The following is a 26871-nucleotide window of genomic DNA, read 5'->3' as shown; positions in this document are numbered from 1 at the left end:
CATCTAAAGGAAGGGTCATATACAAGTCCAAGGATTGGGTTGATCTAGACCCATACTCATTTGTGCCTTTGGAGGCAACATTCTTGTGTTTGTGTGCTTGCTTTTGTTTTCTTGTCAAAGAAAAATCAGAAAATCAATCCCAAAAACAAAGTATTCATCCAACATTTCTCAAAAACAAACCAAAAACATCAAAAACAAAGTGCAAACCCCAAAAAGTCAAAATTTTATGACCATTCTTCACATCTTGCGAAAGAAGAAGTGTCATCAGAATATCAACTTGAAAAGAAGACCATTAAGCTCAAAGGCTTTGATCAAAAGGAGGAAATTCTTCTATATAAATAGACAAATCTTTGTCTCACATAGAGTCTTTCTACATCGCATGCGTCTATACATTCAAGGCAAAACAAACGAATTTGATTCCGAATCATTGAACCGCAGAGCTTTTATGCAATATAGAGCTCTGAGTTATCACAAAAACCAAGGAGGTAAGATTAATCCCAACTTTTTCCCAAACGTCTGCATCACCTACAACACAGCTCGAGAAATACCTCCAACACCTGAAAGGGAAGAGGTAGAGTTTGTCCCATTTGTGACACAAAGTTTGTATTGAAGCTGAAAACATTTTCATCCATCATCTTATCCATACATCATCACTTCATCATCAATCCGTTCCAACTCTCAAAACATTAAGAGGTTCTTGTCCTAAGTTCTCTTTTTAGATATTGCTTGAAATCAAACACATCACATCACTTTTTAGATTGTTTCTACATCTAGGATAAGCTCATCCTAAGAGACACATCTACGCAGGTTAAAACTAGTTCATGAGTGAATCCTCTCATTACTAGGTAGTTAAATCTGTAACACATCTCAGATTTCTCTACACCTTATCACATCAAATCTTCTCAAACAAACAAGCAATTCAAAGAAGGAATTTCGGTTACATCCACCTTAAAAGTGCTAGAGATCCACGTGCAACACAATTCACCAACCATCAATCTCTCATTTCAACAACAAATTCATCATCATCTTCAATCAACTTCAACAAAAACTTGCAAGCAAAATGGCCCAAACCCGATCACAGTCCAGGCAACGAGAAATAGAAAGGGAAGAAGAAGAAGAGGAAAATCTCAATGAATTTCAAGAAGCACTTGGAGGAAATGCAGATGACGAAAACCCAAGTACTCCCACTCCTGCAACAATAGAAAGGGCTCAGCATAACCCTCTCTTTAACAAATTGTTTGATGAAATACTCAGGAGCAATGCGGATGCTCACTTCTTAAGACTCGCTCAAGAAGGAGCCAAACTCCCCTCTGACTTTGATCTTGCCCAATTAAGACAAGCATCAGAAAGACAAAGTCGCCATGAAGAGGAAAGAGGTAGAGATCCCATCAGATATAACATTCCTCGAGGTAACCCACCACCTCCTCCTCCAAATGAAATGGAGATGTTGCGGCAACAAGTCGAGAATCTCGCCCAACAGTTTCATAGTGGTGTCAAAATTAACCAATTCTCACTCAATGACATTTGTCCCTATCCTTTTGATAGGAATCTTTACATGCCACCATTTCCACGAGGATTCGAAACACCCAAATTCGAAAAATATAGAGGAAAGGGAGATCCTCATGATCATGTCAGAGAATTCCATTCCGCTTGTCTTGAAGTGGCATATGAAGACACCTACCTAATGCGCCTTTTTCCCCAAAGCTTGGGAGGAACAACCACATCGTGGTTTTCCCGACTACCAGGTGGCATTAGAACATTTGAGGAACTCATCCAGAAGTTCCTAGCTCATTACTCTCATAACATTGAACGCGACATCACCATGGCTGATCTGTGCCACACCAAACAAAAACCAGGTGAACTATTCTCAGTATTCCTGCAACAATGGCGTAAAATGTCTAGCAGACGTTCTCTTCAGTTACCTGAACGAGAACTAGTGGAAATATTCATTTCCAACTTAAACGAAGAAATGGAATTTCACCTGGATGTCAAAGACACAGACTCTTTTAATGATATGATTACCAAGGGTTTAAAATGTGAACGGGCACTCATCAAGAAAGGACTCATCAAAATATTTAATGAACCCAAAGATGGTCCTCGCCCATGCTTCAATAGCGATAAACCAAGCTTCTGGAATAAAAACAAGAATATCGTCAATGATGGGGTTGTGGATGCCCGAACTATCCAAAATGCACAACCTATGGTTCGGTTTGCAGGACAAAATCCTCCATCTCAAAATAGCACAAATGTTCCTTCCAATCAAGGTCGCATCACATCTCACGATGAACCTAGACCTCGTCAGCAAAAACAGAAACGCACATACACTCCCTTAGGGGAACCCATTGAGACAGTGTTGCGACAACTCATTTCTCAAAATTTGGTCACTCTGCCTAAACTATCAAACTATGAGCCTCAGGTCAAACCAGCATGGTGGAGAGATATTGAACACTGTGAATTCCATCAAGGAAGAGGACACAAGACAAGTAATTGTCACTGATTGAAAGATCTCATTCACGATCTTATTGATCGAGGAGAAATTGAAATTGAAGGACATGACCCAAAAACAACAAATAATGATCATCTGATGTTCAAAAATCCACTTCCATCACAAGATCAAAGGGGTCCTTCCACTTCCAGATGAGGCACTGATACCACTGATTATACGCAGGCTGCGTATAATTACACTGTAAATCATCTGTATGATGCCAATGAACAAGTTGCAACCATAACCTTCAAAAATCCCAACTCAAATTGCAAAGTTGTTACGCGTCGCGGCAAAGTTACCATCAAGGCAGCTCCACAAGGCACCACCTCCATCCCAAAGCAGTATAATCTTGTGGAACAATTAGACAAAACCCCTGCACTTATATCCATCTTAGAGCTTCTGCGCCTATCACCCTCTCATAAAACTATCTTGGATCAAGCACTCCAAGAGGCGTCAGTCCCTGCAAATCTGAATACGGACCAATTTCAAGCCATGGTTGGAAGTCTCAAGTCATCACCTTGTCTCACTTTTTCCGAAAGTGACAACTCTTCCTTCCAAAAACCTCATAATGCCTCACTCCACATCGAAGGATTTATTAACCAACATAGGATCAAGCGAGTCTTGATCGATAATGGAGCAGGCCTAAATATTTGTACACTACAGTTGGTCACAGCATTGGGATATGCGGTAGAATCAGTGGATCCTCGTCAGAAGATCACAATCAAAGCCTATGACGATGTGGAGCGTTCATCCAAAGGAGCTATGGTACTACCAATTCGAGTGGGCCCCGTGGTAAAGCACATCATTTGTTAGGTTCTGGACCTTCCTCTGCCATACAATCTATTATTAGGGAGACCTTGGATACATGCCATGCAAGCTGTTCCATCCACCTACCATCAATGTATCAAATTCCCACATAACGATGTAGAGATCACAATTCTGGGTGATGCAAATCCCTTTGCATATTGCCATAATATCAGCCATCAACCAGAGACCACCGTTCCTAATAATAGAGAAGCCATTTCTTCCACATCCTATATAAGTCCCAACTCTCTTGCCCGTTCAAACACCACTATACCCAAGCAAGAAAAGCTTAAAATGAAGATAGCAGAGGAAGGTCCTGGGGAATACAACTTGAGTCAACTCTTTTGTGTGGGACAAATGCCCACTTCTCCTAGAACACATGGTAAACCACAACAGGTACTCCCGCAACCACTAAACATACCAGCATGTGCTTTGACGCCTTTTGTTCTTGGAAAGAGTCAAGAGGAAGAAACACAAGATGAGGACCTGGCGGAATGGATCTATAAAGATCCCATCACCACTCATATACCGCGAGTTACACTTCCTACGGAACAGTATGGCAAAGGTCTCCTCATTATGCAACAAATGGGGTATGATGGTCAGAGTGCTTTGGGATATTGCAAACAAGGACGACATGAACCCCTACTACTAGAATTCAAGCCCAAAGGTAATACAGGCCTAGGCTTTGAAAAAGAGATCTTTCCTAAACTCAAGTTCAAAGGAAAACCCAGCAAACCATTTTGTCCACCTACTGCAAAGCGGACACCTTTCATAATCAAAGCACCCTCAAGCACCATCCCAACTGCCCCACTGAGGCTCCAAACCCCAACACTGCCATCACCAATGCCACTCATCCCACCAAACGAACCAGTGATCCCATCGGCAGCACCATTAGCAGCAGCAATTGTACCACAACCCGCAGCAGCATCTATGACACCAGTAGTTCTAGCAGAAGCCACTAAGTCAATATTACCGATACTCCCTATACCAGATCCTTTAATCCCCACCAACCGCCCTGCAGCACCGATCATTACAAAGGTACATCAACCAATCACACCTGCAGTATTTAACTCAAAGGACATCCCAGTATGGTACAACAATCGAATGCTAGAAAGTGAGTCAGAGACCGACTCACATGAGTGGGAATTTGATTTGGTACAGCTTAATACTTCAAATGAGGAAGACACATCACCACCTCCGCCACGCAAAGACATCCCTATTTATGGAGAAGCACAGATAAAGACCACATGGGTTCCTGAACTGGAAACATCTTCCACAGACCCTACGTCTCATCCTACGCCTGATTCTGACAGGGAGAGTACCATTAACGACCTTCACCATAACGTCTTAACCCTCACCAATACATCTAACGCACTTAACCTAATCGATGAAGTAATGCCCATTATCCACCTTGAACTCATTGAATGGAACCAACCAAATTCCCCATGTCTTGACTTCTTCCAAAACGATGAGGCCATCATTGACTTTTTGGAATTAAGGGATAACCTACCAAGCGGGGATCACAAAGCTGGATTCGCCATCGAACTTAATAGCACAGCATACTTCGGGGCGGATGCCAAACCGTTCAGCTGCAAAAATATAACAATAAAACATGGATCTTCCAGTGAAAACCACACTGTGGCACTGTTTGATCCGACAAAAGTAAAAAGAAAGAGCATATCCAACGGTGAAAACCTCTCTGAGGTGCCTGAGGATGAAGGGTTTGACATTCTCCCTGATAGTACACAACAGGAACGATCAACAATTCTCATCGAGGAAACCAAAGAGTACAATGTGGGGACTCCTGAAAATCCTCATATCATACATCTGGCATCTCTTCTCACTCTAGAGGAACAACCTAAATTTATAGAGTTCTTCCAGAAGCGTCAGATCAACTTTGCATGGTCATATGCAGACATGCCTGGGCTTGATCCTGATTTAGTCATGCATCACCTCACCGTAGCAGAAGGAGCCAAACCTATCAAGCAGAAGCTTCGTAAGATGCATCCTCAAATTGCAGTGCTAGTCAAAACAGAACTCAAGAAACTCCTAGATGTTGGTTTCATTAGACCAATTGACTATGCAGAATGGATATCCAATATTGTGCCTGTTGGCAAACCAAAAGGGGGCATCCGCATTTGTACTAACTTCAGAGATCTGAATAAGGCATGTCCTAAGGATGACTTCCCCCTTCCAAATATCGACATCATAGTGGATCTGACAGCAGGACATGCCATGCTTTCACTCATGGATGGCTTTTCAGGATACAATCAGATAAAGATTGCACCAGAAGATCAACATAAGACAGCCTTCACCTGTCCATGGGGCACATATTGTTGGAATGTGATGCCTTTCGGTCTCAAGAATGCAGGAGCAACCTATCAAAGAGCAATGACCACCATCTTCCATGACATGATGCATACTATGATGGAAGATTATGTGGATGACTTACTAGCAAAATCACTCACTAGAGAAGGGCATCTCCACATCTTAGATAAAATCTTTGATAGACTGGAACAATACCATGTTCGACTCAACCCCAAGAAATGTGTCTTTGGAGTGAAATCCGGGAAGCTTCTAGGATACATTGTATCAAGCAAAGGTATTGAGGTCGACCCAGCAAAGGTAAAAGCAATCATGGATATGCCACCTCCAAAGAATATCAGTCAGCTAAGGACATTACAAGGACGGCTTCAATCCATCCGAAGATTCATTGCACAATTGGCTGATAAGTGTCACCCATTTACACATCTACTACACAAGAATATCCATTTTCAGTGGGATGCCAGATGCCGGCAAGCATTTCAGACGCTTAAAGACTATCTCATGAATCCACCACTACTAATGCCACCAGATCCAAGTAGACCATTGTTACTTTATATCTCAGCAACAAGTACAACATTGGGTGTACTACTGTCACAACATAATGCAGAAGGCAAAGAGTGTGTTGTATACTACATCTCTCGCACACTGGTGGGCTATGAACTCAATTACACCCCTATTAAGCGAGCTTGTCTAGCAGTAATCTTGGCAGCAACTAAACTAAGGCACTATCTATTAACACACAAGGTACAACTCATTGCAAAGATTGATCCACTCAAATACTTACTCAGCAAAGTAGCATTGACAGGCCGCTTGGCCAAATGGGTGATGATTCTAAGCGAATTTGACATCGAGTATGTGGATCGTAAAGCTATCAAAGGACAGGTTATTGCAGATCAGTTGGCTGATGCACCACTCATAGGCGATCATCCTCTTATTTCCAATTTTCCAGATGAGGAGATATTCATGATCACAACAGCACAACCATGGAAACTATATTTTGATGGTTCATACACTAGGCAGGGCTCGGGGGCAGGCATTCTGTTTATCACACCTCAAGGTGATAGCATCCCGAAGTCTTACAGGCTCACATTTCCATGCACAAACAATATAGCCGAGTATGAGGCCTTGATCACAGGACTCAAGTTAGCCATACAATGGAAATTACAAGAACTGCAAGTATATGGCGATTCTCAACTAGTCATTCGACAAGCAACCGATGAATATCAGACTAAGGATGATAAACTCATGCCATATAAGAAAATGGTGGACAATCTAAAGACATCATTTACTACTATCACTTTTGAGCAAATACCAAGAGATCAGAATCGAGCTGCTGACGCTATGGCTACCATCGCATCTCTCCTAGATCTTCCACAAAATTCAACACGCTATGAGTTCTTGGTAGAACAACTTTGGATCCCCGCTTATGATATCCCTGAATCCGAGATGATATGTCGCCTTGTCGGTTCCGAATCCCCATGGTACGGTGAGTTCTACACCTATCTCTGCGATCACACCCTTCCTCCCAAACAATCAAATAACCAACGAAAAACCTTCATTCGCCAAACTGCTCGATATACCATTATTGCCAAAACCCTATACCGACGCGGTCTTGATGGTACTCTCCTTCGATGTCTGGAACAAGATGAGATCACAAAGGCTTTGGAAGAGGTACATGAAGGAATTTGCGGGACTCATTCAAGTGGTCCGTCACTAGCCAAGAAACTCCTGCGCAATGGGTACTATTGGCCATCTATGGAAAAGGATTCTTACTACTTTGTCAGAAAATGCAAGAAATGTCAAGTTCATGGCGACCTGATACATGCACCAGCCCAGGAACTGCAACCAATCACGACACCATGGCCTTTTTGTCAATGGGGCCTTGACCTTGTGGGTAAAATCCATCCATCTTCATCCAATGGCCATAAATTCATTATTACCGCCATCGAATATTTCACAAAGTGGATCGAGGCTGTTCCACTTACCCAAGTCACCGGCAAGCAGATCGCCTCATTCATCCTCAACTACATCATTTGCCGGTATGGTGTGCCCATGTCCATCGTCACAGATAACGGTCTTCCTTTCAAAAATCAGGATGTCCGTGAACTTTGTGAGAAGTTTCATATCCAACACCGCTTTTCCACCCCCTATTACCCACAAGGCAATGGTCAGGCCGAAGCATCAAATAAGAACATATTAAGAATCCTCAAGAAGATAGTCAATGATGCCGACCATGATTGGCATGTTCAACTAAATCCAGCACTATGGGCATATCGAACTAGCATTCGAACCCCTACAGGTGCAACTCCTTATTCATTGGTCTATGGTGCAGAAGCTATCTTGCCTATTGAGGTTGAAATACCATCATTACGGATTTCCTTGCACAATCTCATCGATGACGAAGCCTACAGAGTATCCCGTCTTCAGGACTTAGAGTTACTTGATGAGAAACGACAAGCTGCATACAATCACCTCAAAGCCTATCAGCAGCGCATGAGTAGAAGCTACAATCACCGAGTTAGATCTCGTACATTTGAGGTAGGTGATCTTGTTCTTCGAGAGAATCCTCGTAACCAACCAAATAGAGAACATCAGGGCAAGTTTGAATCAAACTGGCTGGGCCCATATGTTGTCACTGCTGTATTCGGGTCCGGGGCATATCAGTTGGCTACATCAGAAGGAGAACCGCTTGCAGATCCAATCAACAACATGCACCTAAAACGGTTTTATACCTAAGCTGTACAGAGCATTAGGCTCCCCTGCATACCAGAAAATACCAAAAACATTTAGAAAAATATCCTAAAGAAAATACAAAAACATTCAAAAAAGTAAAGAAAAATCATGCATCCAAACGGTGAACAACCACTCCGGTGGCACCTTGGGTAAGTACGATGGTGAAAACCTGGCAAACAGGCGCCACTCGTAAAGGCTATGGCTCCATTGTCTTTCAGACTTGTTGCGATTACATCTACTTCATACATACATCCATCCATCCAAAACCATGGCTTGTTATTTTTCTGAAAATATGATACATACTTCATGTGTCTAAAGCATCCCACTTGTTCATAGTCATGTCTAAAACTGGGGGCAATGCCCTTAACCTATTGATGGAAGTGGATTCTACATTGTCTTATGATTCATTAAATTCTTCATTCAAGCAATCATCAAAAATACCAAAAACATTGGAAAATATCTCGCAAAAATCCAAAAACATCGAAAAACATCGAAAATCACATAAAAACATGGCAACACCTTGTACATACTCATCCGCAGATACCAAGACAAACATTGACAAAATACTCACACAATGACCACTTATCAATCAACCACACAATCAACATCAACACTCAAAAACTGTCTTTAACAAGGATGCATCCTTCCTTACCAAAACAAAGACAAAGTGACGTTTTCTTTGACAAGAAAATTAGGTTAAGCTATCAAATATTTGGTTGATTTGTGAGTACAATCATTTGTTTATCTGTATCGGGATCTTTCAGCATTGTTTTGTTTTGTTTGCGCATTATTTTCGATGAAGTTCTGGGGCATGTACTAATGGTGTCTACGTGGGAAGTTCACCAAGTTATGTGATCTTATGCAAAATGCGGTCATAGATCACTACGGCTTGCTGACTACAGCGTATACCTCGACCATATGAGCATGAACCATTACCAAGGATCCTTATTCTTTATTCTTTATGTATATATTGTTTGTATGCAGGTGCAATGCTCTTCCTTTGGTTCCTCCTACCTCATCCAAACTGGATAAAGGTTTTTATCTCTTAAGTACGATATGAACTTGTCTCAGGATATGATCAGCCTAAGATCAAGGAGGACGATCCAAGTCATGCATGAATAGAGATAATCCTTGTCTGTTCCGCAAGCAATACTCTGGTCGACTTGACCCTTATATCAAGTCGTTTGTATTAACTTGCTATATTAAAATCCATGAAAGGAATACTCAGGTCATCTTGAATCATTATGTCAAGATGCTTGTATTCTCTTCCAATATTTTAAAGCTCAATGATGAAAATAGAGCACTATGGATCGTCATTTCATCTCATATGTTTATATATTGCATTCCGTTGCATATCACCCATCCGTTCACTCATTCATATATAGGCTTTATATTTAAAATGGGAAAATTAAGCTGGTTTGGATACAATCACGATCGAGTACTCTGATACATCATCAATGCATCATACGAAGTCTTACAAAACCTTGCATTCCTCATGCTCATATCATCCTTACATTTAGTTGCATCTTGCATTAAAACATTTAGTTGCATCTTGCATTAAACATTTTGTTGCATCTTGCATTAAACATTCATGTCATTTTTAACTTTGCATATAGTTCATTTTCTTGACATTTAGTTTTCATTAATCATTTTGTATCATTGCATCAATCATAAATAATTAGATTCATTCATGGGATCAAAATTGTCTTTGATTATATTAAGCCATTTACTATGCATTCCTTTAAAGTATCAGTTATCCATTATCATTTTATTATCCTTTATCATTTGTTATTGTATACATTCATTTATCCATTTAGTGAAAAAGCACATTCGTTCATCCATTAACTAAGTATCTTATTATGCTCATTTTAGGATTCATTCGCATTGCATTCATTATCATCTTTTCAATTGCGTTAAGGTGCAGTTATTAAAACATTAGTTATAGTATCATCCCATTATCATGTGTACTTAAATCATATTTAAAGCATTTAGAAACATCGAAATCCATTTGCTTACAAAAACATTGGTTCTTAAACATTTTATAGCCATTATGCATATGCATTCATTTAACACATTATCATATAAACATTTGTACTTTACATTTTGTTTATCCATATAGCATTCATTTAGGCATTATCATATAAACATTTGTACTTTACATTTTGTTTATCCATATTACATTCATCTAAACACATCTAGATGCATATTCATAGATAACATCATTCATTCGACCATTGCATTAACATCATCACATAAATCATCTCATTATTATATCAAAATAGGAAACATCAAAATCTTGTTCATAAATCATCATAAACATACATCATCATCATGGCATTACATATATAAAGCATTACATTAAAAATCAAACAAAACATACATATATAAACCTGCATTCATATGTCAGTATCATCATCAAAACATGCATATAGGAAACATCTCATCAATGCATACATGTACATATATCCATCTACGCCATAACTCATCATCTTGCATCAACATCCATATAAATCAAATGCATATCATCAAAATATGGGCTCTCCTCATATATCTCATCTCATATATCAGAGTACAATGAAGTCTACAAAATCGGCTACCAAGAGCCATCCAAGATACAGTCCAAAAAAATAAACAATGATACAAATACATATAGGCATGAATGCTCTCTCAAATGCCGCTCTGGCTTGATGCTGTCCCAACACCTCCCCCTGCTCCACCACTAGTGCCTGCACCACCTGATCCATCTCTCCGTGGAGGCCTCATCGAACCACCACTCCCTCCTGCATCCCTTGATCTCTCCCTCCTCAAAGGAACCATCACACCCCCACTGCTCTGCACCCTCTGTGATCGCTTTGATCTCGCCTGCCGCATCTGCGAATAGCTGAGAGCTCGCTGACTCACTAGCACCACTTGCTCATATAACCCTCGCCAGTACTCTATCTCAGCCTGAGCTCGCCGCATCTCCCTCATCACCTCCTCTGAAGGCCCCTGTGCTCCTACCCGGACTCTCTCCTGCAGCTCCGCCAATCTCTCCACTGCAGTATCTCTCTCCCGCAGCACCACTGTCAACTCTGACTCTCGTGCAAATAGCTGCACATCCCTAGCTGCCACCTCTGCCTCCAAATCCTCTATCCGCGTCTGCAAGCGTACTATAATGTGGTCCCGCAGATCTCCAGTGGCTCCCTCCCTGGTGTCCATAGCTGCCTCCCCTACACCTCCCTCTCCAGAAGTCCCCTCCCCTCTGTCCATCGGGATCTCCCTCTCCATCCCCCTCCCACTCACCTGCACTCCTCTCGGAATCAATGGTCCCTGTGAGATCTGTAGAGGCAGTCCACCTCTCCCTCTCCGCTGACTCCGCATCCCCAATCCTCCTCCACCTCCTCCACCTCCTCCATCTCCTCCTCCACCACCTCCTCCATCTCCTCGACCTCCTGCCCTCCTCCGTCTCCGTCCCCTCTCATCCTCAAATGCTGGGATCGGCTCTGCAAGATCCGATATCCGTAGTATCGGGTGCGCTGCTCGGTACTGTGTGTAATCATCTGTAACCCCTGCATCAACGACCCTCGGTCGTAGGTCCCATGGCCTCGCCTGCAGTGTCCGAAACTCTGCCAGTGCCTGATCATAAGGTAGCACTGGACCCCATGCATACCTCTCTCGAATCACCCGCGCATACTCTCCAGAACCGCTAGGCAATCCCTGCTGCCGTTCAAACTATCTCATCACTCGCCCAGGCACCTGTCTCTCCACATGATAGGAGGTCCTCCCAATGAGGAATCGGGTCATGAAGACATAAGGTAATGCCTCTGCGTCATCATCCCATGGCTCACACTCCAAGTATGGCCGCCATATCACTGCATCCAGGTCATCCAATGCCCGTCGCCACCACTCTAACTTCCCCAAGTGGGACTGACTCATCATGCCACTGTACATAAACATGTACGACTGATCCACCGCACGGAATCTCAGACTCACTGGTCGAGTCACTGGTAGGTGCTCCCATGCCCAAATATGTAGCAACGTCATGCCCACTGCTAAGGAACCCCTCCCTCGGTACACTACCTCATGGAGCTCCTGATACATGTGCGCCAGCACGCACGACCCCCATGCAAATCGGGTCCCCTCGGTCATCATCATCTCGATCACATGTCCCCATCCCACCGCCAACCCATGTGACCGCCTGTCTGGACACAACAGTCCTCCCACAATCCCGGACAAAACTGCTGGAAGTGGCTCATACAGTGCCGCTATATCCTCCCATGCGATCGAGCCATCATCAATGAACACATCCTCATCAAAAATCCTCTGCACTGTCACAGTCCCCCAGGATCTATCATATGTGACCAGCTCTCCTCGAATCGGAATCCGTAGGATACGCCACACATCCTCTAACGTCACGGTCATCTCCCCCTGTGCCAAATGAAAGGTGCACGTCTCGCTGTGCCATCGCTCCGCCAATGCTGTGATCAATCCGTGATTCATACGAATCACGGGCATGTGCATCACCTCATAAAGACCCGTCGCTGCAAGACAATCAATCTCTGCTTGGGTCAATCGGTCATGCAACCCCTGTGTCGCAGGATGGCACTCGCGTAACTGCAACACGCGCAAATCCTCCTACACATGGATATTCATCAATCACCATCAGTTGTTTTGTTTTCAAACTTTCTTAAGTTTAAACCTAGACTATCATCAAATACTTTGATCAAGTATCTTCGGGTCTCAACAGGTAAGCAGTCATGGCCACCTAGACTTCAACAAGCATTTATCCTAACAAATGACCTAAGTCTCATCAGGCTGCTATGGTTCAAAACAACTCCCACTTCACCTCGCCATCCATCAATCATCGACATCGGGAGATTTTCTTCATCCAAACTGGGGCATCTTTTTTCTCCTCACGCAAAAGCGCTATTTAACCAACAAAAGCGCTAGTTTCAACAATAGTGCTACAACTATATCAAAGGCGCTCAATCAGCTATACCAAAGCGCTACAACTACAAAAGCGCTACAACTATTGTGCAATAGCGGTATTTTAACTCAATAGCGCTCAATTAACCTAGCAATAGCGCTATTTAACCAATAGCGCTAAAACTTACACATAATAGCGCTAATGCATGGCAAAAGCGCTCAAACAAGGGGACAATAGCGCCATTGTGGCACAATAGTGCTATTTTATGGAGCAAAAGCGCCAAAACAACAGTTCCAGCGCTCTTGCTCTGACTTGACTTTAACTCAGCTAAAACCCTATCAAAAATGCACAAAACTTAAGTTTTCGAATTTGCGTACCGCTGGTCCGTAGTCATCTGGGCGCTGGAACTGTCGGACTCGCTCGAATCTGTGCTCAGTGATCGGAATCGGCATCGTAGCTCCTGCTCGCTCCTCCAAATGTCACTATCAGAGCTCTCGTTTTCAATTGGTCGCGGTCACAAATGATCTTGTTTTCACCCCTTTCACCCCATTTATACCCTTCGTGGTCACCGTAACTTCCCCCCTGCTCGTCGCCGTGGTCCCCGTGAACTTCCCGAGCCCCCCATTTCTCCATGTTTCCCCCGTTTTCTTCTATTTTTCACCCGTATGGCTAACTTCTTCTCTTCTACCACCTTGCCAATTTTCGTTCTTTTTCGAGAGATCGCCCGATTTTTCAAAAAAATTCGGCCCATCTCTCGAGGGGGCATACCACCCATTAAATTCACATTTTATGGGGCATTTCTTCACACCTATTTTTCTTTCTTTGAAACGATGCGATAAACCGCACCGTCTCAAAGAGGGGCAAATGTAGTCACACAAATCTGTCCAGCTTAATTAAATAAATATTCGCTATTTATTTGATTAAAAATCCACTTGCCATCAGTTAATTAAATTAATATTTAATTAATTTATTCTCAAACATTCTTCTATTAATTAAATAAATTATTCAATTTATTTTAATTAATTCATTAAATCAAATTTAAATCAATTAAATAAATAAAATCTATTTATTTAATTAAATCCCCCTATTCCTCTTTTAAATAAATTAAATAAAAACATTTATTTAAATCATTATCCTCCCCCCCACTTGCATTTTCCTACAAATGCAACTTGCACACATTTATTGAAATAAATGAAATTTTATTTTAATAAAATCCTATTTTCCCTCACCCACAAAATCCACTTGCAAAATCTAATCCCCTTCTAGATTCTTCTAAACCCCTTCCTAATTAGCCTAATCCATCCCCTAATTATTGTCACATTCCTAAGCAAAATGAAGTCACTTCTCAAAGACTTCAAAAAGTCTTTGAAAAGCATTTAATGCTTTGTGTGTTCAACAAATTAACCCCCAAAGTCTTCCAAGACCACTAATGGCTCTTACATGACCATTTATGGCTCTTACATGACCATTTATGGCTCTTACATAACCATTTATGGTTATTTCAAACTTGTCTCCCCAAACATTTATTGTTTTGACCATATTCATCCATTTCACATTTGCACAAGAGTTTATCCATTGGATAAAAGTTTTATTCTTTGAATAAAGATTTTATTCATTCAACCAACTTTGACTCTAAAATCTCAAGGTCATATCAGGCATTTAATGCTTATTCCCTCTCCTCTCAACCTATCTCACATTGACACTTGTCATCCTGGGATTGGGTTGAAAGCCCTCACATGGATTTGAAATCATTCAATCCTGACCCTTGTTGAGATTGCTCAATCTCAACCATCCATTGCTCCATTTTTCCTATAAATAGAGCCCATTTTTTCATAATCCAGATCCTGAAAACTTGCATGCATTTAAGCTATAGACATTTTAGAGAGCATTTTTAGCATAATCATCTAATACCTTGTTATTTTGGTTAAAATATATCATTTTAGCATCAATAGCATAGCATTAGCTTCTCATTTCATATTCAAAGCACAATATTACAATCTCAATCCTCCATAAGCATCCATAGTGCAAAAAGCTGCTGAGAGCTACACTATTTTGGAACTTGGAGAGGAGAGGAACAAGGGAGAAAGGAACCAAAACCATGCTAAGAGGCATTTGGAGATGCCTCATTATCTTTGCTTCTTTAGTTAGATATATTAGCATGTTTTTAGTATCTCTCTTGGTATGCCTTTTTAGATTAGTTTTTGATTGACTAACACTAACAATCTAACGGTTTTGTGTCTTTTTGTGTTGTTGATCATTTACTAACCTTGTGCCATTTAGGAGGGCATCACAATCAAACATCAGTGGGAGATCATATCAAGACTACATTGTGTACAAATTATGGATGTAACAGAAATAGATATGTTGGGAAGAAGAGATATTGATAAACAAACTCCATGGAGTGCATAATATCAAGGAGATGATTACACAAATAAAGAAATAAATTTTATCAATAGCATGAAAGCGAATGGCTTATTAATACCTAATGATATGATATCAAGTAGCTAAGAAAAAAAAGTACTTGATATTATTATGTCACATTATAATCAAGATGACAATGCCATGCCACTATATATGATAATTCGAGTAACAACTGGAATAGGTAAATCATATATGATTCATGCAATTCGTCAAGCTCTTTATGATGCATCAACACCACAAGGTTCTCCCCTATTATTACTAGCACCAACTGTAGTTGTAGCTTTTAACATTGGCACATCAATAATTCATTCCTCTGAGAATACCTCTTACAAATTTTGTTGAATTAGAAAGCACAAGGCTCATAAGACTTCAAGAAGAAATTCAACATATTGAATACATATTGATTGATGAAATGAGTTTCACTGGAAAAAATTTGTTACAAAATATTGATTCAGGACTATGTCGAGCTTTTCCTGAAAAATCAAACATGAATTTTGGTGGAAGATTGATACAGGAGCATCCCCGGTTCATGACAATTTTGCATCAACCAAAAACATTTTCTTTTTGTTTTGATTTCTATTTGCAGTTTCAACATTTCTTTCCATGTGTATCGGTTTTGGCTCACCAGATCCTGTGGAGTTGGATTCTACTTGAAGACTTGATCATCTTTCTTATTTCCAGACCACATTGCAATTGGATCATTTTCCGACAAGATATCGCTATCGGTTTCCTTGACAGTTTCTTGTTACCAGTTGCCTGGACCTATTTTGGTGATCTACTGGAATCCCTTTCGAAGCTTGTGCAGGCTTGGACATTGATTTCGATGTTCCTTGGCGTGTGACCAACCTTTTCCCGTGATCTACACTTCATCCTTTGTATTTTCCAGAGGAATCTCTTTGCGGAGGCCGACCTTGTTGGTTTTACACATTAGGTCTTGTTCTTCGGGTTTTGATCCCTTTTTGGGCTAATCAGATCCCCTTGGATCATATAAATTATTGTAATTGAGCATTAGAATGTATCTAAGGTTGAAGATAGAACAAAGAAGATAGATCTTGAGATTTAAGGTCCTGGTTGTGACCTATTATGTACTTTGAGCATGTTCTAGCAGGCTTGTGAGCCGGTTTTCTGTAACCCAGATTGTTACCAGTTGTTTGTAATTAGTTTTCATGTTATAATTCAATTTGTTCTGCATTACCCCCATCATATCTTTGTGTTTCCATTGTGTTTAGTCTTGTTGACCGGTCCGGATTGATCTCTTTGAGGGGGACCCTAATCGGTGACTGCTTCAAGTGGTATCAGAGTGAGTTTCATTTCAGAGATTGTGTGTCCTAATAATTTTGTTGTAGGGTGGCGGACTGAGGATCAGCCCTGCAGTTGTAGAGGACTGGCGTAAAAGATGGTGCAAAGAGGAACTAGAAATGGTGGAGCGCATGAGAATGTAAACCTTGTTGTGATGGAAATGTTGTGAGGTATAGTAGCCCGGTTGGAAGCCATGGAGACAACCCAAATAAGAGGTCGAAATATTTGAGATGTAAGTGAAGATGAAGGAGAAGAAGCCCTGACGAAACAAGTAAACCCACCGACGGTTGATCCAGATGAGGAAATGTTTTTGAGGGATTTGAGTAGGGCTTATACTAAACCACATTTTACCCCACCAGAGTGTGATGGAAAGTTGGATTCAGATGAATTGATGGATTGGATCTTGAAGATGGAGAAGTATTTTGATTTTGAAAACACTGTAGAAGAAAAGAAGGTAAAATATGCATGTACCCGGTTGAAAGGTCATGCATCTCTTTGGTGGGAGTATTTGCAAGTTGATAGACAAAGGAGAGGTAAAGAGAATATTAAGACGTGGGATCAGATGGTTGCTAAGTTGAAATCAAAGTTTGCGCCGATGAATTATCAAGTGGATATGTTCTGGAAGTTATAGAATTTGAGATAGAAGGAATCTAGTGTGAAGGAGTACACCAAAGCATTTTACAAGTTGAATATCAGATCCAGACATGTTGATGATGAAGTTGAACAAGTTGCTAGATATTTGAATGGATTGCGGATGTCTATACAAGATGAACTCAGTTTGATCAAATTAGAGAGTGTTGAGGAGGCTTACTAGTATGCCCTAAAGGCAGAAGAGAAGTTAAACAAAAGACATGAGCAAAGGTAGAGAGGCAGAGGTGGAAGGTTTACCAGAGGTAGATTTCAAAGAGGAAGAGGATATACCAGAGGTAGAGGTACCTACACAGATCAGAACAAGGAAAAAGAAGTGACCAAAGAAGGTAATTCATACCAGAAAGATGATAGAAATTTCTATCCGAGGAGAGAACCAGATGGCTACAAGAATGAGAATTTTGGAAGACAAGACAAGAGAGCGTTTAGAGGAACTTTCTTTAAGTATGAAGGAGAAGGACATTGTGCTTTTGACTATAAGAAGATAAATAATACCAGAAGAGCAACAGTGGTGGAAGAAAACCCCATCGGATTAAATAATAAACCGGAGGATGAAGAACTGTTAATGGTGAGGAGAACTTTGTGTCATACTAGGATAGATGAAGAGCCCTTGCAGATGAAGAATTTGTTCAAGACAAGATGTAAGGTAACTGGTAAGTGTTACAAAGTTGTTATTGATAGTGGTAGTTTAGATAATTTTGTTTCATAAGAGATGGTAAATAAGTTGAATTTGGAAAGATACCCTAAACCTTATCATATAGCATGGATTCAAGATGAACATAAGTTGTTAGTAAGTGAGCAATGTTTGGTGAAATTGAAAATTGGGAATTATCATGATGAAGTTTTGTGTGATATTATGCCTATGGATATTTGTCATCCTTTGTTGGGTAGACCATTGCAGTTTGATAGACAGGCTATACATGATGGGAGGAAGAATAAATACACTATTGTGGCCAATGGAATGAAGCAAACCTTGTTGCCCTTGGAGGAACCTTTGTAGAATGAAGTTTGTACGAATTCTAGAATCCTTTCGGTGGATGGAAGGAAATTCCTGGATGGATTCAGACATGAGAATGTGTGTTTTGCCTTGATACCTAAGAAGACTAATAAACTAGAACCGAAAGAGATAAAAGATTTGCTGACAGAATATGAAGACATAATTTCATATAATGTGCCTGATGGATTGCCACTTGTGAGAAGTATTAGTCATTGCATGGACCTGGTTCTCGGAGCTAGTTTGCCTAACAAAGCTGCACATCGGATGACACAGATAGAGAATGAGGAACTAAATAAACAAGTGCAAGAGTTGTTGAAGAAAGGTTTGATCAAAGAAAGTCTGAGCCCTTTTGCAATGCCAACAGTATTAGCACCTAAGAAGAATGGAGAATGGAGAATGTGTATCGATTCCAGAGCAATAAGCAAGATCACAGTGAAATACCGGCTTCCTTTGCCTAAGATGGATGACATAATGAACTGCTTGAGTGGAGAAAAATACTTTACAAAGATAGATTTGAAGAGTGGACATCATCTGATCAGGATAAAAGAAGGAGATGAGTGGAAAACAACATTCAAGACAAATGAAGGTCTGTATGAATGGTTGGTGATGCCTTTTGGGTTAACTAATGCACTGAGTACTTTCATGAGGCTGATGAATGAGGTATTGAAGAAATTCTTGGGTAAGTTTGTTATTGTGTATTTGGATGACATTCTGATTTTCAGTAAGACAAAAGAGGAGAATTAATTGCATTTGAGACAAGTTTTGTAGAGATTGAGAGAAGAAAAGTTGTTGATTAATATCAAGAAGTGTACTTTCATGAAGGATGAGTTAGTCTATTTGGGATTTGTGATATCTGAAGATGGTTTGAAGATGTAACCTGAGAAAGTGAAAGAAATTGTTGAGTGGGTTACATTGGAAAGCATTGGAGAGGTATGATCATTTCATGGTTTGGCTAGTTTTTACCAAAAGTTCATCAGAAATTTTAGTTTAGTTTGTAACCCTATGACTGAGACCACGAGAGGAGATAAGAAGGAATTCAAGTGGACCACCGGAGAAAACAAAATTTTTGAACTTTTGAAGCAGAAGGTGACTGAGCAACCTGCGTTGGCTTTACTGGATTTCAATAAAGTATTTCAAGTGGATTGTGATGCAAGTGGAACAACAATAGGAGCAATTTTGAGTCAAGAAGGGAGAGCAATAGCCTATTTCAGTGAGAAATTGAATGATGCCCAGAGGAGATATTCAGTGTATGATCAGGAGTTTTATGTCATAGTTCAAGCCTTGAAGAAGTGAAGACATTACTTGTTGCCTAAGGAGTTTGTATTGTATACAGGCCATCAAGCTTTGCAGTATTTGAACAGTTAGAGTAAGTTGAATCAAAGACATATGAGATGGGTAGAATTTTTGTAGAGTTACACCTTTGTGTTGAAGCATAGAAGTGGGAAATCTAACAAGGTTGCTGATGCATTGAGTAGGAGAAGGAATTTGCTGACTGAGATGAGAGTGACATTATTAGGATTTGAGGAATTGAAGACCTTGTATGATGATGACCCAGTTTTTGCAGAACCTTGGAGAGCATGTAGAGAACCAGTTATGGTGGATAGAAGCAAGTGGTTGGATTATTTCATTTAGGATGGGATGTTATTCAGAGGAGTTCAATTGTGAATACCTAAGAGTTCTATGAGGGAGAATCTGATAAAGGAGAAACATAGTGGAGGATTGGCTAGACACTTTGGTATTGACAAAACAGTAGCATTGGTGAGTGAGCAGTACTTTTGGCTCCAGATTCATAAGGATGTTAAGAAATATGTGCAAAGTTGTAGACTCTGTCAAGTTGCAAAAATGAGTAGTTAGAATGTGGGATTGTCTAAATCTTTGACAGTACCGGTAAGACCTTGGGAGGATATAAGTATGGATTTCATACTTGGATTACCTAAGACACTGAGAGGGAATGATTCTATATTTGTGGTAGTGGATAGATTCTCAAAGATGACTCATTTCATACCTTGTAAGAAGACATTAGATGCATTACATGTAGCAGACCTATTTTTTAAGGAAGTGGTAAGATTGCATAGATTACCTAAGAGAATAGTTTCAGACAGGGACACTAAGTTTGTTGGCTATTTTTGGAAAACACTTTGGAAGAAGATGAAGACAGATTTGAAGTTCAGTTCTACTTTTCACCCACAGACTAATGGATAGACAAAAGTAGTTAACCAGAGCTTGGGAAATTTATTGAGATGTTTAGTTGGAGATAAAACTAGAAGTGGGGATTTGATTTTAGCACAAGCACAATTTGCATATAATAATTTAGTAAATAGGAGTACCGGTAGAACACCTTTTGAGATTGTTACCAGAGTGCATCCTAGAGGTATAACAGAATTAAGAGATATTAGCAGTGAGGACCAGAGAAGTTCAGAAGTAGAAGACTTTGTAGATCACATGACAACCTTGCATATTCAGGTTAAGAAACATTTGGAGGACATGAACAACAAGTATAAGGAGAAAGCAGATGAGAAGAGGAGACATAATGAATTTGAAGTTGGTGATGAAGTGATGGTGTATCTGAGAAAAGAGAGATTCATAGTTGCAACCTATAACAAGTTACAGATGAAGAAGTTTGGACCCTGTAATATTTTGAGGAAATTCAGTTCTCAAAATGCATATGAAGTGGAGTTGTCGGATGACTCGAACATATCACCTATATTCAATATTACAGATCTTCATAAGTATCATGAAACATAATTTAGTGAAGACATTATTGCATACTTGGAGAAACAGTTATCCCAGAAGGAACCAGATCAGATTGAAGACATTTTGAATAGTAGGATTGGGCATAGCACCCAGAGCAGTCAGTATAAGGAGTATCTTGTGAAGTGGAAGGACAGATTGGTTGAAGATTCATCTTGGATTTCTTAGGCAGAGGTAGAGTGCCTTGGTTTTCCTCTGACCCTAGCAAAGTGAGAGACTCACTTTTTTCAATAACCCCAGATGTTTGATGCAGGAGCATCCCTGGTTCATGGCAATCTTGCATCAACCAAAAACATTTTCTTTCTATTTTTCTTTTTGTTTTCAATTTCATCATTTCTTTTTGTGTGTACTGGTTTTTGCTCACCGGATCCTATGGAGTTGGATTCTACTTGAAGACTTGATCATCTTTCTTATTTCCACTGCATCACATTTGGATCATTTTCAACAAGATATCTCTATTGGTTTCCTTGCCAGTTTCTTGTTACCGGTTGATAGTTTCTTGTTACTGGTTGCCTGGACCTATTTTGGTGATCTAGCAGAACCCCTTTCAAAGCTTATGGAGCCTTGGACGTTGATTCTGATGTTCCTTGGCGTGTGGCCGACCTTTTCCCATGATCTACACTTCATCCTTTGGATTTTCTAGAGGAATCTCTTGGCAGAGGTTGACCTTGTTGGTTTTACACGTTAGGTCTTGTTCTTCAAGTTTTGATCCCTTTTTGGGTTGACCAAATCCCCTTGGATCATATAAATCATTGTAATTAAGCATTAGAATGTATCTAAGGTTGAATATAGAACAAAAAAGATAGATCTTGAGATTTAAGGTCCTGGTTGTGACCTATTCTGTACTTTGAGCATGTTCTAGTAGGCTTGTGAGCTAGTTTTTTGTAACCCAGATTGTTACCGGTTGTTTGTAATCAGTTTTCATGTTATAATTTAGCCTATTCTGCATTGCCTCCATCATTTCTTTAGATTTTTTCGTTGTGTTTACTCTTATTGACTAGTCCAGATTGATCTCTTTGAGGTCCCTCCTAACCGGTGACTGCTTCAAAGATCAATCATTTTGGTAGGAGATTTGGGACAACTACCTCTTGTTAGTGACAAACAACCTTATGATAGTAATGTACGTGGAAAATTATTATGGGAAAATTTTAAGGTAGTTGTTACCTTGGATAAGTTGTTTAGATAGGAAGGTGAAAGTGAATACCAACAAAGGTTTCGTCAACTACTCACAAATATTAGGGATGCCAATCCAACTGTAGATGATTGGAAAGTCTTGATGACAAGAACAAATATTTCATTACATCCAACAGTTAAGGTGGAATTTGATAATAATATTCATCTATCTACAACAAATGATAATGCACACAACTATAACAAAAGAATGTTAATTCATTAAGAAGATTGATAACTCGTAGCATAACAAGCAAATAAGGTAGTATGAATCCAGCAAGAGGTCAAAATGATGAACTGGATGTTGAACTATTAATTGCTAAGGATGTAAGGGTCATGTTAACATCTAATTTATGGATAGAAGCAGATCTTGTGAATGGAGCTTTAAGATACATTCAAAATATCATATACAAACCTGGATGTGCCCCATTAGATCCACCAACATATTTTATGGTTGAATTTGATAATTACTTTGGACTTCCTTTCGAAGATGCATCTCCAAATTTGATTCCTATTTCACAAATACAAAGGGGCCGCACACGTCAATTGCCCCTATGATTGGCTTGGGCATTAACAATCCACAAATCACAAGAATTGACTCTTTCCAAGACAACAATTGACATAGGACCAAGAGAAAGGACAAGATTAACATTTGTTTCTATATTGCACGTTAAGACCTTGGATGGAATTAGAATCTCACCACCATTTTCATATGATCGTTATGAAAAAATGAAGATATAAAATCAACTCGCCAAAAAGGAAAGCAGAGGAAGAAAGACTCAAATCTTTGGAAACATAATATTTTTATGTAATGTATACATTGTTGAAGTGAACTATTCTATTTAAATTGAGAATAAATTTTTGTTTTTAAAGATGAAATGTCGCATTCATTATGAATTCCTTTTGTACACTCCATTGAATATGATAGGCATCATGATTTGCAAAGGATAATAATACTTTATTTAAATAAAAAAGGTGATAAATTAATACTTTACATGTCGCTGTACGGATGCTACTAGCCTAGATATCTTAATACATCTATCTAAAATACGCTGTGAGATATCAGTCTCAAGGCGCCTATCTATTCTCAACAACAATTTAAAATAGGCGTCTCGAGACTGATATCTCTCGGCGTATTTTAGATAGATGTATTAAGATATCTAGGCTAGTTATATTATAATATTATTGTAAATATTTCTATATATTTATTATTATACTGTTGTTATTTATTAATTTATTATTATAAATATTAGAACTATACTATTGATTTATTACATCAGATAAGTAAAATAATATTCTTAATTTATATATTTATTATATCATATATATGTTTATTTATTTAGATTTATATAATTTGTTAAATGGTTTTATAATAATTTGTTAAATGTTTGTTTGGCGGATGTGTAAAATAAATTTGATAAGAAAATTTAAACATGCTAATACCTAAAAACTTGCCTAAAAATATTCATTCAAATAGTGGATATGTGAAATTCGGTAATAAGATGCAAATTTTCAAGCCAATTAGATTGGAGGAAAATAATTTCTATAATTTAGAAACTTAAAAATCATGCATCTTAACTTTATAATTTTTTTGAAAAATATATGAATACATAAAATTCATAGTTCTAATTGGTGGAGAAACAATTGAGTAATAGTGAGTTAACAAAAACTCATGGAAATCGATTGCAATAGTACTAGCCTATAGACAAGTATTAATAAAACATTAATTATAAAGCTAAAATTTGTCTACAACAAACCAAACAATACAATGATGCTTTCTCGATTAGCTAGCCAATTTACCATTTGATAAACATTCTTGATATAATAGAAGTTAGCCCTATTGAAGTGACACTCTTTATAGGTGACAAAATATTGTTTGCACTTGTTTAGCACACCATTTGTTCTGCCACTACATCTTTTTGAGTTATTCATGAATGCTAGTAATCTTTTTATTTTTACTCTACACTTTGCATGGCCAAAGCTAAGGATATGGTCTCATAATAGAGACATGGACTCCTAGTTTTACTCCAAAAACAATCTTATGAAATTAAAAAATATAATTTAAAAATTAAATTAAAATATTCTCTTATAAGAAATTCTAATATATAATTAACAATTTTAAGTTTATATATATATATTTTTTTATAATAAAAAAACTTATATATCTATGTGAAAATTTAATAATAAGGTAAAAAAATCAAAATTTTATTACCATAAAACTAACCACGATGATTTTTCTCTTTAAAAAAAACCAAAGTGACTTAAAATTTCTTATAAATAAAATTAAAAAATCATCAATATTTTACTTAAAAAAAGCTCCTAATTTTACCAACAATGCGGACTCAAAACAGTCGAAGTTAAAGAGTTATTAGCTTTTACGTCGAGGGTTTAGTAAGGGTTTTTGTCGTCAAAGCAGTCATGACTGAACAAGCAGTGGCGATATTGAATCCACGTAAGCGCTGTGCAGAGCATAGACACAAAAAGAAAACAAAGAAAACGACTGCAGATTTAAGTAAAACATTAAAACCTAAACAAGACTCGGAAGATTTGTCTGAACAAGAAAATATTAACGAAATTTCTGGGTCAGATAAGTATTTGTTTGGAGAAGAGGATGGAAGCGAAGAAGAGACAAATGGGGGTTTTAGAATCTCAAATGGAGTCTCTATAACTATTGCAGAAGAAAAAGAAGAAGAGGAAGAAGAAGAAGAAGAAGAGGAAGGTTATGCAGGAAGTAGTGAAGAGGACGAAGATGAGGATGGGAGCAATATATACGGGGAGAAGAAGGGAATTCTCTTTACTGAGGGTTCGAATGCTTTTTGTGCGGCGTTCGCCAAAATTATGGAGAAGAAAGTTGCAGACGATGCACTGGTAACTCGGATTTTGTTAAATTTGTTCCATTTCTTTCATATAAGGAAATTAGTGAATATTTTTTTTTCTCTTATAATTTACAGGAACTATCAGGGTTATGTATTGACAGCTTCTACAGTTTACAATTTTGAGAATAAACATCTGGAAATAACTAATTAGATTTGAGAATTGAGATTTGTGGATAAACTCTTTATAAGATTAAAGCCTTCTGCGAATAAACAGTTTACGAACGTTTTCGGACACACTTTGTGACCGGTCTTCATGATAACGCTTAATGAAATGTGGTCCTAATATTTTCCTTATTTTTCCGGGAACTCTTTATACGATATCAGAGTTCTCAGAGAATTTTAGGTTTATATATTCGTTTTTTGAATTTCTTGACGATTTTATTTCGCCTGAACTGAAGTTTTTTATATCTTAAGAAGCTCTGGAAACATGTGAACAAACATATATTAGGGAAAGGTTTAGGGAGCCGAACATTTTTAAAAATTATGACATAATAGATACTGGAACTCTGAATTGTTCTAATGTTTGTCTGATAATTCGATGAAAAAATCCAGACTAGAGGCAAATGGGTTTCCTACTAAAGTTGTCTTTTAATATGATGTTCAATTAGCTAATGGCTAAAGCTTAAAATATGCTCTGGCCCATGCTTTTTGGATATTTGAACGATGAAGATAAGTAATATAAGTTGAAGGATTAGCTTTAAAAAATATTACTTCCTTGTTGTGTGCTTCAGATACCACCACATATTAATAGAACGGTCACATCTAGTTAAGAAGCAAGCTCATTAGTCGTATTTGAACTTAATATTGTGCCCATCTTTTATCAAACTAAAACCCATGGGTTTAATTCCAAGTGGTTATATGAACTGTGTTGAATATTTTGTCATTGATGTCAAAGCTAGTCAGTGTTTTTCTTAATTAGTGGCAATTATATTTTATCCATGCTATTGTTTGGTGAAATAAATATCATCTGCTGGACGTGGTAATTTAGTGAGGAGGTATGGTATTGTTCTTGGTGTATGATGGCTGTAGGTGTTGGTATATAATGCCCCTTAATTGGGAAAGCCTTAATTTGTCCTAAATTGCGCTAATTCTCAAATAACCAAGTGGGCAGACGAGTTTAGAAAATACCCTTTTCTTTTTCTGATTAAATCCCTGCAAGCAGATTAGAGTTTCCTTACAATAGTAATCTCAGAGAATCAGAGTTGTAACTGTATGGCAGAATGATAATTATACCAGCAGAACAGAAAATAGAATTGAGTATCAACCAGACTTGCGTAGCGATCAGATTAGAATAGTAATCAGATTAACATGAATAAATATCAGTTTAGTGAATTCTTAGTAGCATTATTAATTTAGAGTATTTAGATTATAAACAGAGTTTGAGAATTATTCATTAAATATCCTAATTGTCTCGGAGACTCAACCACGTAAAAGTATAGGGGAATATGACCTTGAT

At 38.7% G+C, this 26871-nt stretch overlaps 1 protein-coding gene across 5 annotated transcripts in view; it reads left to right on the top strand.

The window, feature by feature from the left end:
* Positions 1-24868: 24868 nt before the first annotated feature.
* Positions 24869-26871, top strand: part of LOC131061134 (uncharacterized) — a 52814-nt gene continuing 50811 nt past the window's right edge. For 2 of the 5 annotated variants that reach the window (XR_009372358.1, XR_009372359.1), the window contains exon 1: positions 24869-25407. Coding sequence is in view for 3 of the 5 variants with exons in the window: in XM_059219974.1 (XP_059075957.1) it covers positions 24958-25407 (450 nt within the window). In the remaining 2 variants the exon portion in view is untranslated. The remainder of the gene's footprint in view (positions 25408-26871) is intronic. The other 3 variants (XM_059219974.1, XM_059219975.1, XM_059219976.1) reach the window with 2 other exon arrangements.

This window comes from Cryptomeria japonica, chromosome 4, assembly GCF_030272615.1.
Source record: "Cryptomeria japonica chromosome 4, Sugi_1.0, whole genome shotgun sequence".
NCBI lineage: Eukaryota > Viridiplantae > Streptophyta > Pinopsida > Cupressales > Cupressaceae > Cryptomeria > Cryptomeria japonica.
This window is presented reverse-complemented; position numbering and strand designations above follow the sequence as displayed.